The sequence below is a fragment of the Mytilus californianus genome, unplaced genomic scaffold (genome assembly GCF_021869535.1).
Source record: "Mytilus californianus isolate M0D057914Y unplaced genomic scaffold, xbMytCali1.0.p SCAF_4, whole genome shotgun sequence".
Lineage (NCBI taxonomy): Eukaryota > Metazoa > Mollusca > Bivalvia > Mytilida > Mytilidae > Mytilus > Mytilus californianus.
The window spans coordinates 28,629,898-28,643,436 of record NW_026262690.1 but is presented as its reverse complement, the minus strand read 5'-3'; the positions used below and the strand labels follow the sequence as shown (position 1 = coordinate 28,643,436).

Below are 13,539 nucleotides of genomic sequence, written 5' to 3'. Positions count from 1 at the left end.
CTACAAGACTTACTGCAGTTATCCTGGCCTGCACAAAAGCCCCAGAAAAGTTAATGCATTTCTTTTGTTATACACTGAAAGCTCAGAAAACTTACTGCATTTCCTGTCATATATTGAAAGCTTAGAAAACTTACTGCCTTTCTTCTTTCATACATTGAAGGCTTAGAAACCTTACTGCATTTCTCCTGTCAAACACTGCAGCCTGAGAAAACTTACTGCATTTCTTCTGTCATACACTGAAAGCTTTGAAAACTTACTGCAGTTATCCAGTCAGACATTAAACTTAGAAAACTTACTGCATTTTTTCTGTTATACATTGAAAGCTAAGAAAACTTACTGTATTTCTTGTCATAAACTGAAAGCTTAGAAAACTTATGGCATTTTTTCTGTCATACACTGAAAGATTAGAAAACTTATGGCATTTTTTCTGTCATACATTGAAAGCTTAGAAAACTTACTGCCCTTCTTCTTTTATACATTGATGGCTTAGAAACCTTACTACCTTTCTTTTTTCATACATTGAAGGCTTAGAAACCTTACTGCACTTCTCCTGTCAAACACTGCAGCCTGAGAAAACTTACTGCACTTCTGTCAAACACTGCAGCCTGATAAAACTTACTGCGTTTTTTCTGTCATACACTGAAAGCTTAGAAAACTTACTGTATTTCTTCTGTCATACACTGAAACCTTAGAAACCTTACTGCATTTCTCCTGTCAAATACTGCAGCCTGAGAAAACTTACATCATTTCTTGTCATACACTGAAAGCTTAGAAAACTTACTACAGTTATCCTGTCATACATTGAAGGCTTAGAAAACTTACTGTATCTCTTCTGTCAAACCCAAAAAAATTAATGCAGTTATCCTGTCATTAAATGAAGACTTAGAAAACTTACTGCATTTCTTCGGTTATAAATTGAAGGCTTAGAGAACTTACTGCATCTCTCATCACGTACATTGAATGTTAAGAAAAAAAACTGCTGTTGTCCTGTTATACTTTTGAGGTTTAGAAAACTTAATGTAGTTACCCAGTCATGTCCCAGAGGTTCAGAAAACTTACTGCAGTTATCCAGTCATGTCACAGAGGTTTAAAAAACTTACTGCAGTTATTCAGTCATGTCACATAGGTTTAGAAAACTTACTGCAGTTATCCAGTCATATCACAGAGGTTTAGAAAACTTACTGCAGTTATTCAGCCATGTCACAGGGGTTTAGAAACCCTACTGCAGTTATCCAGTCATGTCAGAGGTTTAGAAAACTTACTGCAGTTATTCATTCATGTCACAGAGGTTTTGAAACCCTTCTGCAGTTATCCAGTCATGTCAGAGGTTTATAAAACTTACTGCAGTTATCCTGTCATGTCAGAGGTTTAGAAAACTTACTGCAGTTATCCTGTCATGTCAGAGGTTTAGAAAACTTACTGCAGTTATCCTGTCATGTCAGAGGTTTAGAAAACTTACTGCAGTTATCCTGTCATGTCAGAGGTTTAGAAAACTTACTGCAGTTATCCTGTCATATTCATTGAAGTATGATAGTTTATTGCTGATGTTTTCTGCTGTGTTCATTAATCTGGTCTGAAAAATAACACTTCAAGTTTTTATTTTATAATAAACCATTTTTTCAACTTTTCATAAATGAAAAAAGATCTCATATCAGCCAGTTAAATACTTTTAGCTTCTTTATCTTTTCTATAGTTGTTATTGAGGTGAGAGGTTGAAGCATTACATGTAGTCATTTTTAGAGGATGTTCTTTTTGTTATTCCACTGATCAAGATTAATCAGATTGAGACATAAAAAACTAGTGAAACTGCACCACATGTGCATGTTCCTTTCCAAAGTCAACTACAAAATGTACCTTGTCTGTGGTTTTTTCTGTCATATGGTGTTGACAGTAAATCTTTGATAGTCTCTGCTAAATTTATACAGTTTGTTAACACTGAGTGTGATTTAAAGCTTGATACATTGTATAGACACATGCCTATTGTTGATGACCATATGTTTACACTCAGTGTGATTTAAAGCTTGACATATTGTATAGACATATGCCTTTTGTTGATGACCATATGTTTACACTCAGTGTGATTTAAAGCTTGACATATTGTAAAGACACATGCCTATTGTTGATGACCATATGTTTACACTCAGTGTGATTAAAAGCTTGACATATTGTAAAGACACATGCCTATTGTTAATGACCATATGTTTACACTCAGTGTGATATTAAGCTTGACATATTGTAAAGACACATGCCTATTGTTGATGACCATATGTTAACACTGAGTGTGATTTAAAGCTTGACATATTGTATAGATATATGCCTATTGTTGATGACCATATGTTTACACTCAGTGTAATTTAAAGCTTGACTTATTGTATAGACATATGCCAATTGTTGACGACCATATGTTTACACTAAGTGTGATTTAAAGCTTGACATATTGTATAGACATATGCCTATTGTTGATGACCATATGTTTACACTAAGTGTGATTTAAAGCTTGACATATTGTAAAGACACATGCCTATTGTTGATGACCATATGTTTACACTAAGTGTGATTTAAAGCTTGACATATTGTAAAGACATTTGCCTATTGTTGATGACCATATGTTTACAAATCTTGACATATTGTATAGACATATGCCTATTGTTGATGACCATATGTTTACACTCGGTGTGATTTAAAGCTTGACATATTGTAAAGACACATGCCTATTGTTGATGACCATATGTTTACACTCAGTGTAATTTAAAGCTTGACATATTGTATAGACACATGCCTATTGTTGATGACCATATGTTTACACTCAGTGTGATTTAAAGCTTGACATATTGTATAGACACATGCCTATTGTTGAAGACCATATGTTGACCTTTAGATGACTTATAGATTTATTGTTGCTGGGTTAGTGTCTAATTGACATATTCCCAAAATCTACTTTTATCAACACCTCTCAAATGTTCTCAAATGATTGTATAAAATGTGCATGTTATTGTAATCATCATGTATTCATTAATGCAATCATTCATCACATCAAAAATATTTTTCTTACCTCATAATTATCCTCAAAAGGTTTCTTTTTTTTAATTGAATTTATTATATTTATGTTTAAACACTTTGATTGATTTGTTTTGTGCATCTTTCTGCTTGTAGTGCAAATAAAGACTTTCTTTATCTTTGTGAATAGCTGATTTGTACTTTGCATGAAATACAGAAGGGGTCTGTTTGGATGTCCATATTGTATAAACACGTGTTTAATTTAGTATAAATTTGGGTTATTTGTGTTGTTGGGTTGCTGTCTTATTGAGATATACCTCCACATCTGTTTTGATCTTATGGAATGGCTTTATAGGAGGTAAAAATACTGCTATATCCATTCTGATTGGGGATGTTAACGTAAAAATGTATATAGATTAGTTAGAACTGGAAATGACTGTCATACAAGTGGGAAGTTTAGGCTAGAAATATCATCTTAAAACAATGAAAATATGAACTTTTTTACAATAGGATTTTTTTTCTTGGAAAGTTTGCAGTAGTTGTTTTTGTTTACTAGTTTGTATTACATATATCATAAACTGTTTAACTTGTCATTGAATAATTTGACAATCTAAATTTTTGCATACAAATTTCCAATATGAATATAATGACTACAAAATCAGATGGCATGTTAACCTACCTGTTCTGTCAATAAATCTTCACAAGCTTCATGAAGGGCATTAGTTTTAGTAGACACAGATATATACTGATGTTGTAAACCATTCAGGAAGTCCAAAGCTCCAGAAACTTCTTGTAAAATGCTTTCACACTGGGATTCATAATGTTGTAACTCAGCTATGTAACATCTGTAACAGAAGAATAGCAACAATTCTAGATTCATAAGTGTTTCTCGTTTCTCATTTTTTATATAGATTAGACCGTTGGTTTTCCTGTTTGAATGGTTTTACACTAGTAAATTTTGGGGCCCTTTATAGCTTACTGTTCTGTGTGAGCCAAGGCTCCGTGTTGAAGACCGTACTGTGACCTATAATGGTTTACTTTTATAAATTTTGACTTGGATGAAGAGTTGTCTCATTGGCACTCATACCACATCTTCTTATATCTATCAAGTGTTTTCATTTAAAATAAACAGTTGACACAGAGATATGTCTCGCCTGTAGGCATAAAATTCAGAAAAAAACAATCTGATGGACAGCAACATTGCTAAAAAATTCAAAGTTGCTGGAACATGAACTAGTAGGCAGGGCCTGGAAATGGTCAACAAACTGAGATGTTCAAACAGTAATGTAACTTTAAAGAAATATTGTTGTCTATTGTAAGAAGTATCAAACTAACTTAAGCAGAAAACTTAACATTAATTATTGATAATTAATTGAAAGTCACTGTACCATGGAAAAGCAATACCTATGTCTCGACTTCCGAGACTTTGGTCGCAAGCGAGACAAAAATGATAAGCTGGTAAGGAAATATATAATTTCAGTAAAATACTATAAACAGTTTGACTTTTGGGCAGATGCCAATAAGATTCAAGCTTTACCATGTTTACTGAGCAGTGACACTTTTCTATCAAGATATTGAAGTCATTAAACATTATTATCTTCCATACATTCAATTATTTGTAGCATAGTAGCATCTATTTTTCCTCTTTCTTTTTTTTCAAGTACTCTCAGATCTGCACTTAGTGTCTTTTTGTTGTTGGGGTGTACAAGTACACATCCACGTCCACTTTGTGTTTTTGTTAGATGTATTATTTCTATTTGTATCCATCTGACCAGTTAAGCCTTTTTCAACTGTTTTTTATAGTTTGTTCTTATGTTGTACTGTTACACCACTGTCCCAGGTTAGGGGAGGGTTGGCGCCTTCAAACTAGTTTATCCCCGCCACATTCTGTATGTGCCCCACCTGTAATTCAGTGGTTGTCGTTTGTTGCTGTGTTACATATTTGTTTTTTGTTCATTATTTTGTACATAAATTAGGCCGTTAATTTTCTCGTTTGAATTGTTTTACATTTGTCATTTTGAGGCCTTTTATAGCTGACTATGCAGTATGGGCTTTGCTTATTGTTGAAGGCCGTACAGTGACCTATATTTGTTAATTTCTGTGTCATTTGGTCTATTGTGGAGAGTTGTCTCATTGGCAATCATACCACATCTTCTTTTTATATAAAAGTTAGTTTCTGTAATATCAATAATTAACTGTATGTGAAAAACAACATTTTTAAGCAAAAAATTAAATCAACAAAAATCAGTAAGAAACCCTGATAAACTAGTAGTTATTCTGACCATGAGAAATGTCAAATTCTACAATGCTTTTGGGAAACCAACCTGTAAGTGTCTTCATCTTCTTTTTCGATGTCATTTTCAAGTTCTGCAAACCAGGATAAAAACTTAAAAAGAAAGGAACATAAAAATCAGTTTAGATCTTTAATCATGTTGTACATATGAAGAATTTTTATCATCAAATCTTAGGTCCTGTAAAGACTGTATCTAAATTTACTTTTTTATGTTCTAAATAGTTTACACAAGAGTCCAAGAAACATTCTGAATTTGATAGAGCTTGCATTTGTTACAAAATGACAGAAGTCATGTATTTTCTTGTTTTAACATGATCCTGATCAACAAACAAAATGGTTAAGTCCCAAGACACACAAAACCTCATTTAGAGTAACTAATTATTTTAAAATTGTAGTACATTAAACAGAAGTGATGAAATTTATAAAGGTTTTCAATACTGATGTACTGTAATACTGGAAGTATGTAATCAGAAATGATGAACATTTGTTCTACATTCTACAGATATATATATCTACATATACATTTATTTCAGATTTTCCCCCAACTTTTTTCTCTTTTGGAGATTACATTGTTATCTCCCATGAACAAAAATGCAAGCAATGCATTCTATATACACTTTATTTCTCAAATATTCACAGTTTATAAAAAAAAATTAATGTCTTCTGTGCATGTTAATCAGTACTTGCACATGTTGCATGGGGATTTTATATATAAATATATATATATATGTCTAGATGTTAGTGGAAATGTTAATTAATGTATGTAATAACAATGATAATTGTAATGATTTTATAGTTCTGATCCTGCCTGGAATTAAATGTATGTGATTTTTTATAGAATGAAGATAATAACATCTGTCTGAACTTTTTAATGTTTCATTTTAATACATAAAAATGTTTTTCTGTTACAAATCATGATGTATTGTTTTATGTGTACATGTTATGCTGCCCATCAAGGGCCCTTGATTGAAATAATAAATATTCTTATTCTTATTCTATATACAAGTTTAAATTGAAAACAATGTTTAAACCTATGATTTTGTTGGATAAAAACCGCAATTAGTGTACTGTATCATAATTTTATGATCCATCACCCCGTAAGATTTATCGTTGGCTATTATTCAGTCATTTTATATATATATATTATTATTTTTTCCCAATGTACTATGTAAGTATGTTTTTAATATATACGTGTCAATAAGTGCATGTACCTGCTGAGCATTTTCTATCTTGCATGGGGAATCATCCTCATTTGTCTGAAAGAATTTTGTTATAGTTTCATGGTAACTTGGAGACTGGGGAACATCTTGTTTCTTTGATAATGCAAATTGTGCTTCATCTTCTGGTAACTAAAATAAATGTAAAATTAAACTTTAAGATAATACATATTTTTCAAGATAGATTTAACTTCCTCAGGTACAGATGATAATTTTTCTAGTCTTGATTACTGTTTCATGGGATTTTTCCAATTTCACAGAATTGTAGATGTTACAATGTAGCTGTCAGACATTATTCTAAACCCAAGGGAGATATCCACCTGTAAGCATTCTATGAGACATTTTTTTTTATTATATTCATATTTCAATCTTATAACAATCTGACAATGCTTTGTTCTACTTTCTGTTCTGATTATGGAATATCAATCTTTGAAATTTTTGCCTCCGAATTTTTGAAAGTCTATATCATTGACAACAACAGAGAATCATAAAAAATGGTCTACAAAGAAGAAAGTAAAACTGTATTTTAATCTGATTTATTGCAAAATAGGTTAGTACACATTTTTGTTTAGGGGCCAGCTGAAGCCCGCCCTCAGGGTGAGGGATTTTCTCGCAGTGTTGAAGACCCATTGGTGGCCTTCGGTTGATTTCTGCTCTTTGGTCGGGTTGTTCTCTTTGACAGAGTCCCCATTTCCATTCTCAATTTTATTTCAACAGCATACATATGAAATTTTGCACTATTCTGTTTTAATGATGATTAAATCACAGCAAATTTTCAGGAGTTTCTGCTTTCCTCTAAATTTACACAATTTTTTGTAGATCAGTGAAGAAGTTTGTCAGCTTTTTCGTTCTGGTTTCATGGTGAATAGACAAATTTCATAGTCGTGCATTTTCCCAGATATTTCCAATGCTCATGTGATTACATCACAGTAAGAGTCAATTTTTTAATGACGTCATATACATGTAAGTCGATTAACCTCAGGTCAACCTGCATATCTCATTGATAAAAAAGAACCATAAATTGGTCCATAACATTCTAAAAGTTAATATTATAATACATGAATTGTATATAACAATATTATATACACGGTAAGTTCATTCTTTTTTTACTTATTTAGGTCATTGTTTGCACATACATTGTAAAAAGGACAGTTTTGAACTAAAAATAAAAGCTTAAAATTAAAGTTAAGACTATATAATTATCCAATTGTATAATTAAATTGTAGATGGGAAATTGAATTAATCACCAGTTGGTTATCATATTTCACTCAATGAGACAGAGTTGGATTTTCCATTGATATATTATTTCGGGTCTCACTAATTAGCGACAAGAAGCAACAGTAGAATAAATTAGCGACAAGAGTATAATTTAGTGACAAGAAAACAAATTTAGCGTAACAAAATCTAAATATTAATTATTTCAAATAAAATGAATATTGAAACATGCATATATTGTTAAAGTGGGTTTTTTTTAAATACGAGAAACAAGATAATAAACATTTGTTCAAGAAAAGATTTATTTTCATTAACAAGGATATTTTTAAGATAATATATTTACAGTTTACAGCATAGTGTATAAACATGATAAATGAAAGAATCACTATTTATGTCGAGTTGGCATGGTTGGTATATTATCAAAGATTCAATATAAATTTATTGTTTTAATAGTAAATAAACTTTCTTGTCGATAATATTTTTCTTCTTGAAGCTTCTTGTCGCTAATTAGTGAGACCGATTATTTCTGGCCAAATACACAATAAAAAACTATACATTTCACAATTGACATAAAAAAATGGGCAAATTGGAATCTGGACGAACCTGAACCTGGTGAAAAAAGACTGAGGATGCAAACAGGAATTGATGGCATGATGCATAACATAACTTGCCAGAATATTCATGTTGAATGTGGGCAGTATTTGGAAGAAGAACTTGGAATCAATTTTATGCACTTCTACGACCAGGACTAAATAAATGCTCAAAAGGGAATGTCATCGCTAGTAGCTGTTAGCATCTGACTAGACTAAATTACTAGGGGCTGAAATTGCTTTTTGCACAGACTGTGTATGATTTACTGTAATTTTTTATTGTTTACATCTCAGAAGGTCTGACATGTCTGAAGGAAGTGCAATATCAATTTTATACTGACGTCTTCCGGTATTGCTCTTTCTGAAGCCTTTGTCGTCAACTCGATAATTGAATCTTTTTGTTTATCCGTCAAAGAAGCCTTTGAATTTGTTTTTGACTCCCATGCAGCAAGCCTATCTCGTATAATTCGTTGGTTCACCGGTTTGTTTTGCAACGTGTCAGCCATATTTGTTTTACAGAATTTCTGAAAAAACGAAAATATATATTTTTCCTTTTTTGCTTAAAATTCATATTTTCATGAATAATAATTGTTTTTTTCTCAAATAAAAATAGATAAAACAAACAAAACTTTGAAGCTAGTATGAAACGTAATAATTTACTATAAAAATTCGTTTTATTTTATTTTTATTATCTAAAGATGGCTACGACTGGAAAACTCAGCAGGCTGGGCAATAACTTTATCCAGTTTCAAAAGTTAATATCAAACTTTAACTAAAATTTCGACACTTCATCATTAAGAAATTTCAATATGACTCATGACATAATTTCTTGAATAATGACATATAGTATTTCTGTGAATTTCATCAATTTATTTTGACTAAACATGCTAAATTATAAATATAAAGTATGAAGATGATTGCATAAGCCATAATCTTTCATAATTACAAGGATTTATATCTTACTATTTATATCCTTGATAATAATAAGCACTTTAATACATTCTTCTCAGTTGTGACTAAATAAATCCTTTTAGACACAAGTAAATATTGTATTAACCTTTTTATATTGCAACAACTTGTGTGTAAATGTAACATAAATAGATAAAAGTTTATTTTATTGATTAATGCATTAAATATTTTAAATGATCATTTCTGTTTATCGTTGGCTTTTTGTGAGTTGTTACAAAACTGGGTTGCATGTCTATATCTTCTACAGTGGTCTTGTTAGCCCAAAATAGATAGGTTTCTAATGACTTAATTATTTGAGTTTGAGTTATTTCCCTTGGCCACCATTATGGAGTGAGCAACGGTTGATTTTCTTATTGACTAACCAAATTAAAACATGCTGTATACGAGCTTTATAAGAGATCCTTACTGGATGGTAGTGATGAATTGAGCAATATGTTAAAAGAAATAAAATTGTTCAGAAAAACCCTTTTTCTAAAGTCTAGCGGTCAGTTTAACCAGTTGGATTTGGTTGATTTATGAAGGAATTTGCACACTTAGCCCCCCAACATGGCGACCAAAGGGAAGTATCTCTTGCTCAAATTGTCTCAATCCCAACTTATTTATAGAAGAGAGGTGAAAGATACCAAAGGGACATTCAAACTCATAAGGCCAAATAAGAATATATGTGTGGTTCCAGTTACATCCTTAAAAAAAGGGTCGGTAGGTCGGCATTTAAAAAAACACATTTTGGGATTGTCAAAATCTGGAAAAATAATCGTGTCTTCACCAAGTCCGATTCCAGTATTATACATGCCCCTACCAGAAGTTACATTTTCTATATGTTTGGTTGTAAAATAAACAGACATGTTACGTTTTTAGTTTATTTTGTTTCATTCTGTTAAGAATTTATTGCATTTTTAGCCGTAGTGGAAACTTTTAATGAAAATTCAGAGGCCAGAAGTCTTTGAATTTAATTATTGAAATTCACTTTCCACAAAATGGGATTGTTCAAAATTTATTTTCCAGAAATGGAAAAAAAAGTTCTAGGGTTGGGGGGTTTAAACTTGGGTCGGTCAGGTAACTGGAACCACACATATATTTTTATTAAGTCGAAAATAAACTGACAAGGCCATTGCAAAAAAAGAAAGACTAACAGATAAACAACAGTATATAAAACACAACATAGAAAACTAAAGACTTAGCAACACAAACCACACCAAAAACCAGGGGTGATCTTAGGTGCTCCAGAAGGGTAAGCAGATCCTGCTCCACATGTAAAATTTATGAAGGGATGATTTTAACTTCACCACTTGGAACTCTTGGTTTAATAGCTTCCTTGTGAGCAGCAACCCTCTATCAAGGAAATCTTGATAGGAAATACAAGCCCTGGAATGTACTACAAAATTGCAGTTAAATTATATTATGGACACAGATGATTGCCCTAAGGTTAATCATGTTAATAGAATCAATAGATTAAACTTATAAGGTGTTAATTACCAGGTAATTAAGACAATGAACTTTATTGTCTATCTAATAATTAGTCCCCTACTGACAAAGTCGAAGGAGACTTAAGGTTTGCACTCTGTCTGTCTGTCCCCGTCCGTCCACAAATCAGTTTCCACACTTTTTTTCATCATGCTTGAAGATATTGATTGGAAATTGGTATATAGTTTTATCATGACAAGTTACAGATCATTTTCGAATCATGTTCCTATCTGATAATTTTTGTGCAGAGTTATAATAATAATAATAATAATAATAATAATAATAATAATAATAATAATAATAATAATAATAATAATAATGAATAATAATGATAATGATAATGATAATGTCAGATTTAAAGAGGGTAAACACAGTTACAAATAAAAATCATACATTCTAAAAAAGTAATAGTTGCAATCATTTCAAGACTGAATATTGGGACTGCCTCAAATATCGTTTTATAATTTGTTTAAAACAAAAAGTGTTTTGCACTTTACGCATTTCATATGGTAGTCCGTTCCATAAAACTGATCCAGAATAAGCAAAAGATTTTTTAAACAGTTCAGTTTTTGGCTTAGGAACTATCAAATTACCTTGAGTAACACCCCTTAAAGCATAAGGATTATTAACAGATATAAGTTGAAACTTTTGAAGTTATGGTCCTTGGACTTAGAAAATTCACTCAAATAATCAGTTTTCTGCACTTTTTTTTTGTCATGCTTGAAGATATTGGATTTAATAATTGGTACATAGTTTTATCATGACAAGTTACAGATCAAGTTCGAATTTTGTTTCAGTCTGATGATTTTGTGCAGAGTTATGGTCCTTGGACTTGGAAAATTCACTCAAATAATCAGTTTTCCACACTTTTTTTTGTTATGCTTGAAGATAATGATTTAATAAGTGGTATATAGTTTAATCATGACAAGTTACATATCAGGTTCGAATTTTGTTCCTGTCTGATGATTTTGTGCAGAGTTATGGTACTTGGACTTAGATAATTCACTCAAATAATCATTTTTCCACACTTTTGTTCGTCATGCTTGAAGATGTTGACTTGATATTTGTTATATAGTTTACACCATGACAAGTTATAGATCAAGTTAGCATTTTGTCATTACAATGAATTCTTAACCAGTAGGGGACTATGTATTGCCATGAAATACTCTCAGAATGCTTATTGAATTTAAATTTGATGAATGTGTCAGCATGTGTTATCTTCTGCTTGTCATGTTTGATCTCCACACCAGAATTCAATGTCACAGTGAACCAGTGTATAAATCATGCCTTACGGTATGAATCGATATTAAGTCTTTCAAATAGAACCATGTCTTCGAAGAAACAGTGTCAATCTCAACTTTCTCTATTCTGTAGCATTTACAGACCATAAGCTTATAATAAGGACAGGAAAATCGGGCTACTTCACCTACTCTGTGAGCAAGTTTCAAACATTTACTAACAATGTAAAATTATGTTTAGCAGATTTAATAATATAATAAAAAATCAACAACAACTTATGCATCTTTAATGTCATCATATACAGTGAGACATGATATGAACATGTGATAAAAGTCAATATAAATAGCACAGAAATGTTGACCAAAAAATTGAGATGTGTCCTTTCCCAACCTCAAAAAGTGCCTTGCCCAATAAACTAAACGTTAATCATTACTGATCAATGTAACCAGTTTCAAATGAATGGAAAAAGGATTTCAAGTACAATCACAAGATATGGTTAAGAGTATCAAAGAAACAGATCCTTCAACTTTACAGTTAATCTGTTTTGCATTCTTCAAACACATTCAGCATGTTCAGAAAAAAAAGCCAGGCAAATAATGATAGACTGTTGGATATGATATCATTCTAAGCTAATTAAGATGTGCGCCAAAACAGAAATATTTCCTAAATAGAATTCATACATTACACGTCCAGAGTTAATCCAAATGGTTCTAGATAAACTAAGGGTAAAACGATAACTGTTCTTAATGTTATGTTTTGAAATGTAGACAAACTTCAGAGAAAATGAATTGATTCAGTTCTTAAATGTTATTACATGTACGTCTATTGAAATGTTATTAGACATATTGACGAGGTAGGAAATTTGTAATTTCTTCTTATTTCAGATTTCACAATACCACAAAATACTGGACAAACAGCAGTAACAGAAAAGTATTGAGACACCCTGAAAGATGGAGAATAGTACCAAGTCGTGGCTTCAGGACAAAAAAATCAAAAATAGAGTCTCTGGCTGAAGAAGCTCCACAAGAAAGTCAAAGATTTAGGAGTTTAGTAAAACCAATAGGATTTACAGTCATGGTAATGATTTGCTGATTTAGAATTAATTTATATATAATATTATACACCTATTGACTGGTTATGAGGGTAATAGCAAGTTTGCTGTCCCTGAGATACCAACTATTGCTCTTGCCCTCATAACCAGTCATTTAGTGTTTTATTATACCGAACAAAACAACTTTCTAAAAAGACTACATACACCACTTGGGAAAAAAACAAATAGTCACATAAACATGCACAAGATGAACTATCAGGTTTTTTTTTGCCTGTGTGGTATTTGTCAATATTTTATTAGGCAGTTAAGCTGCCTTATGCGAGCACCCTAGATTTGTGTTCTACCCAATAAATGCTGTAATACGTGCCATTGTTATTATCTAGCTGGCTATTATGTTATTTATAACTAATTGGACATTTTTTTAATACTTTTATTTCTGGAATACAAAAAATATGACCAGAAAAACCTTAAATGATCGTCGAACTACCCAAAACTTTTGAAGTT

General features: G+C 31.5%; 2 protein-coding genes across 2 annotated transcripts in view; one reads left to right on the top strand and one right to left on the bottom strand.

Moving 5' to 3' along the window:
* Positions 1–8,819, bottom strand: part of LOC127737873 (conserved oligomeric Golgi complex subunit 3-like) — a 36,691-nt gene extending 27,872 nt beyond the window's left edge. The window contains exons 1-5 of the mRNA XM_052248821.1: positions 8,654–8,819; positions 6,502–6,639; positions 5,322–5,383; positions 3,677–3,842; positions 1,499–1,573 (exon numbers count right to left, since the gene is read on the bottom strand). Of these exons, the coding sequence (XP_052104781.1) occupies positions 1,499–1,573; positions 3,677–3,842; positions 5,322–5,383; positions 6,502–6,639; positions 8,654–8,818 (606 nt within the window). The 5' untranslated portion in view covers position 8,819. The remainder of the gene's footprint in view (positions 1–1,498; positions 1,574–3,676; positions 3,843–5,321; positions 5,384–6,501; positions 6,640–8,653) is intronic.
* A 181-nt stretch (positions 8,820–9,000) lies between these two features.
* Positions 9,001–13,539, top strand: part of LOC127737871 (presenilins-associated rhomboid-like protein, mitochondrial) — a 43,819-nt gene continuing 39,280 nt past the window's right edge. The window contains exons 1-2 of the mRNA XM_052248818.1: positions 9,001–9,066; positions 12,869–13,061. Of these exons, the coding sequence (XP_052104778.1) occupies positions 9,011–9,066; positions 12,869–13,061 (249 nt within the window). The 5' untranslated portion in view covers positions 9,001–9,010. The remainder of the gene's footprint in view (positions 9,067–12,868; positions 13,062–13,539) is intronic.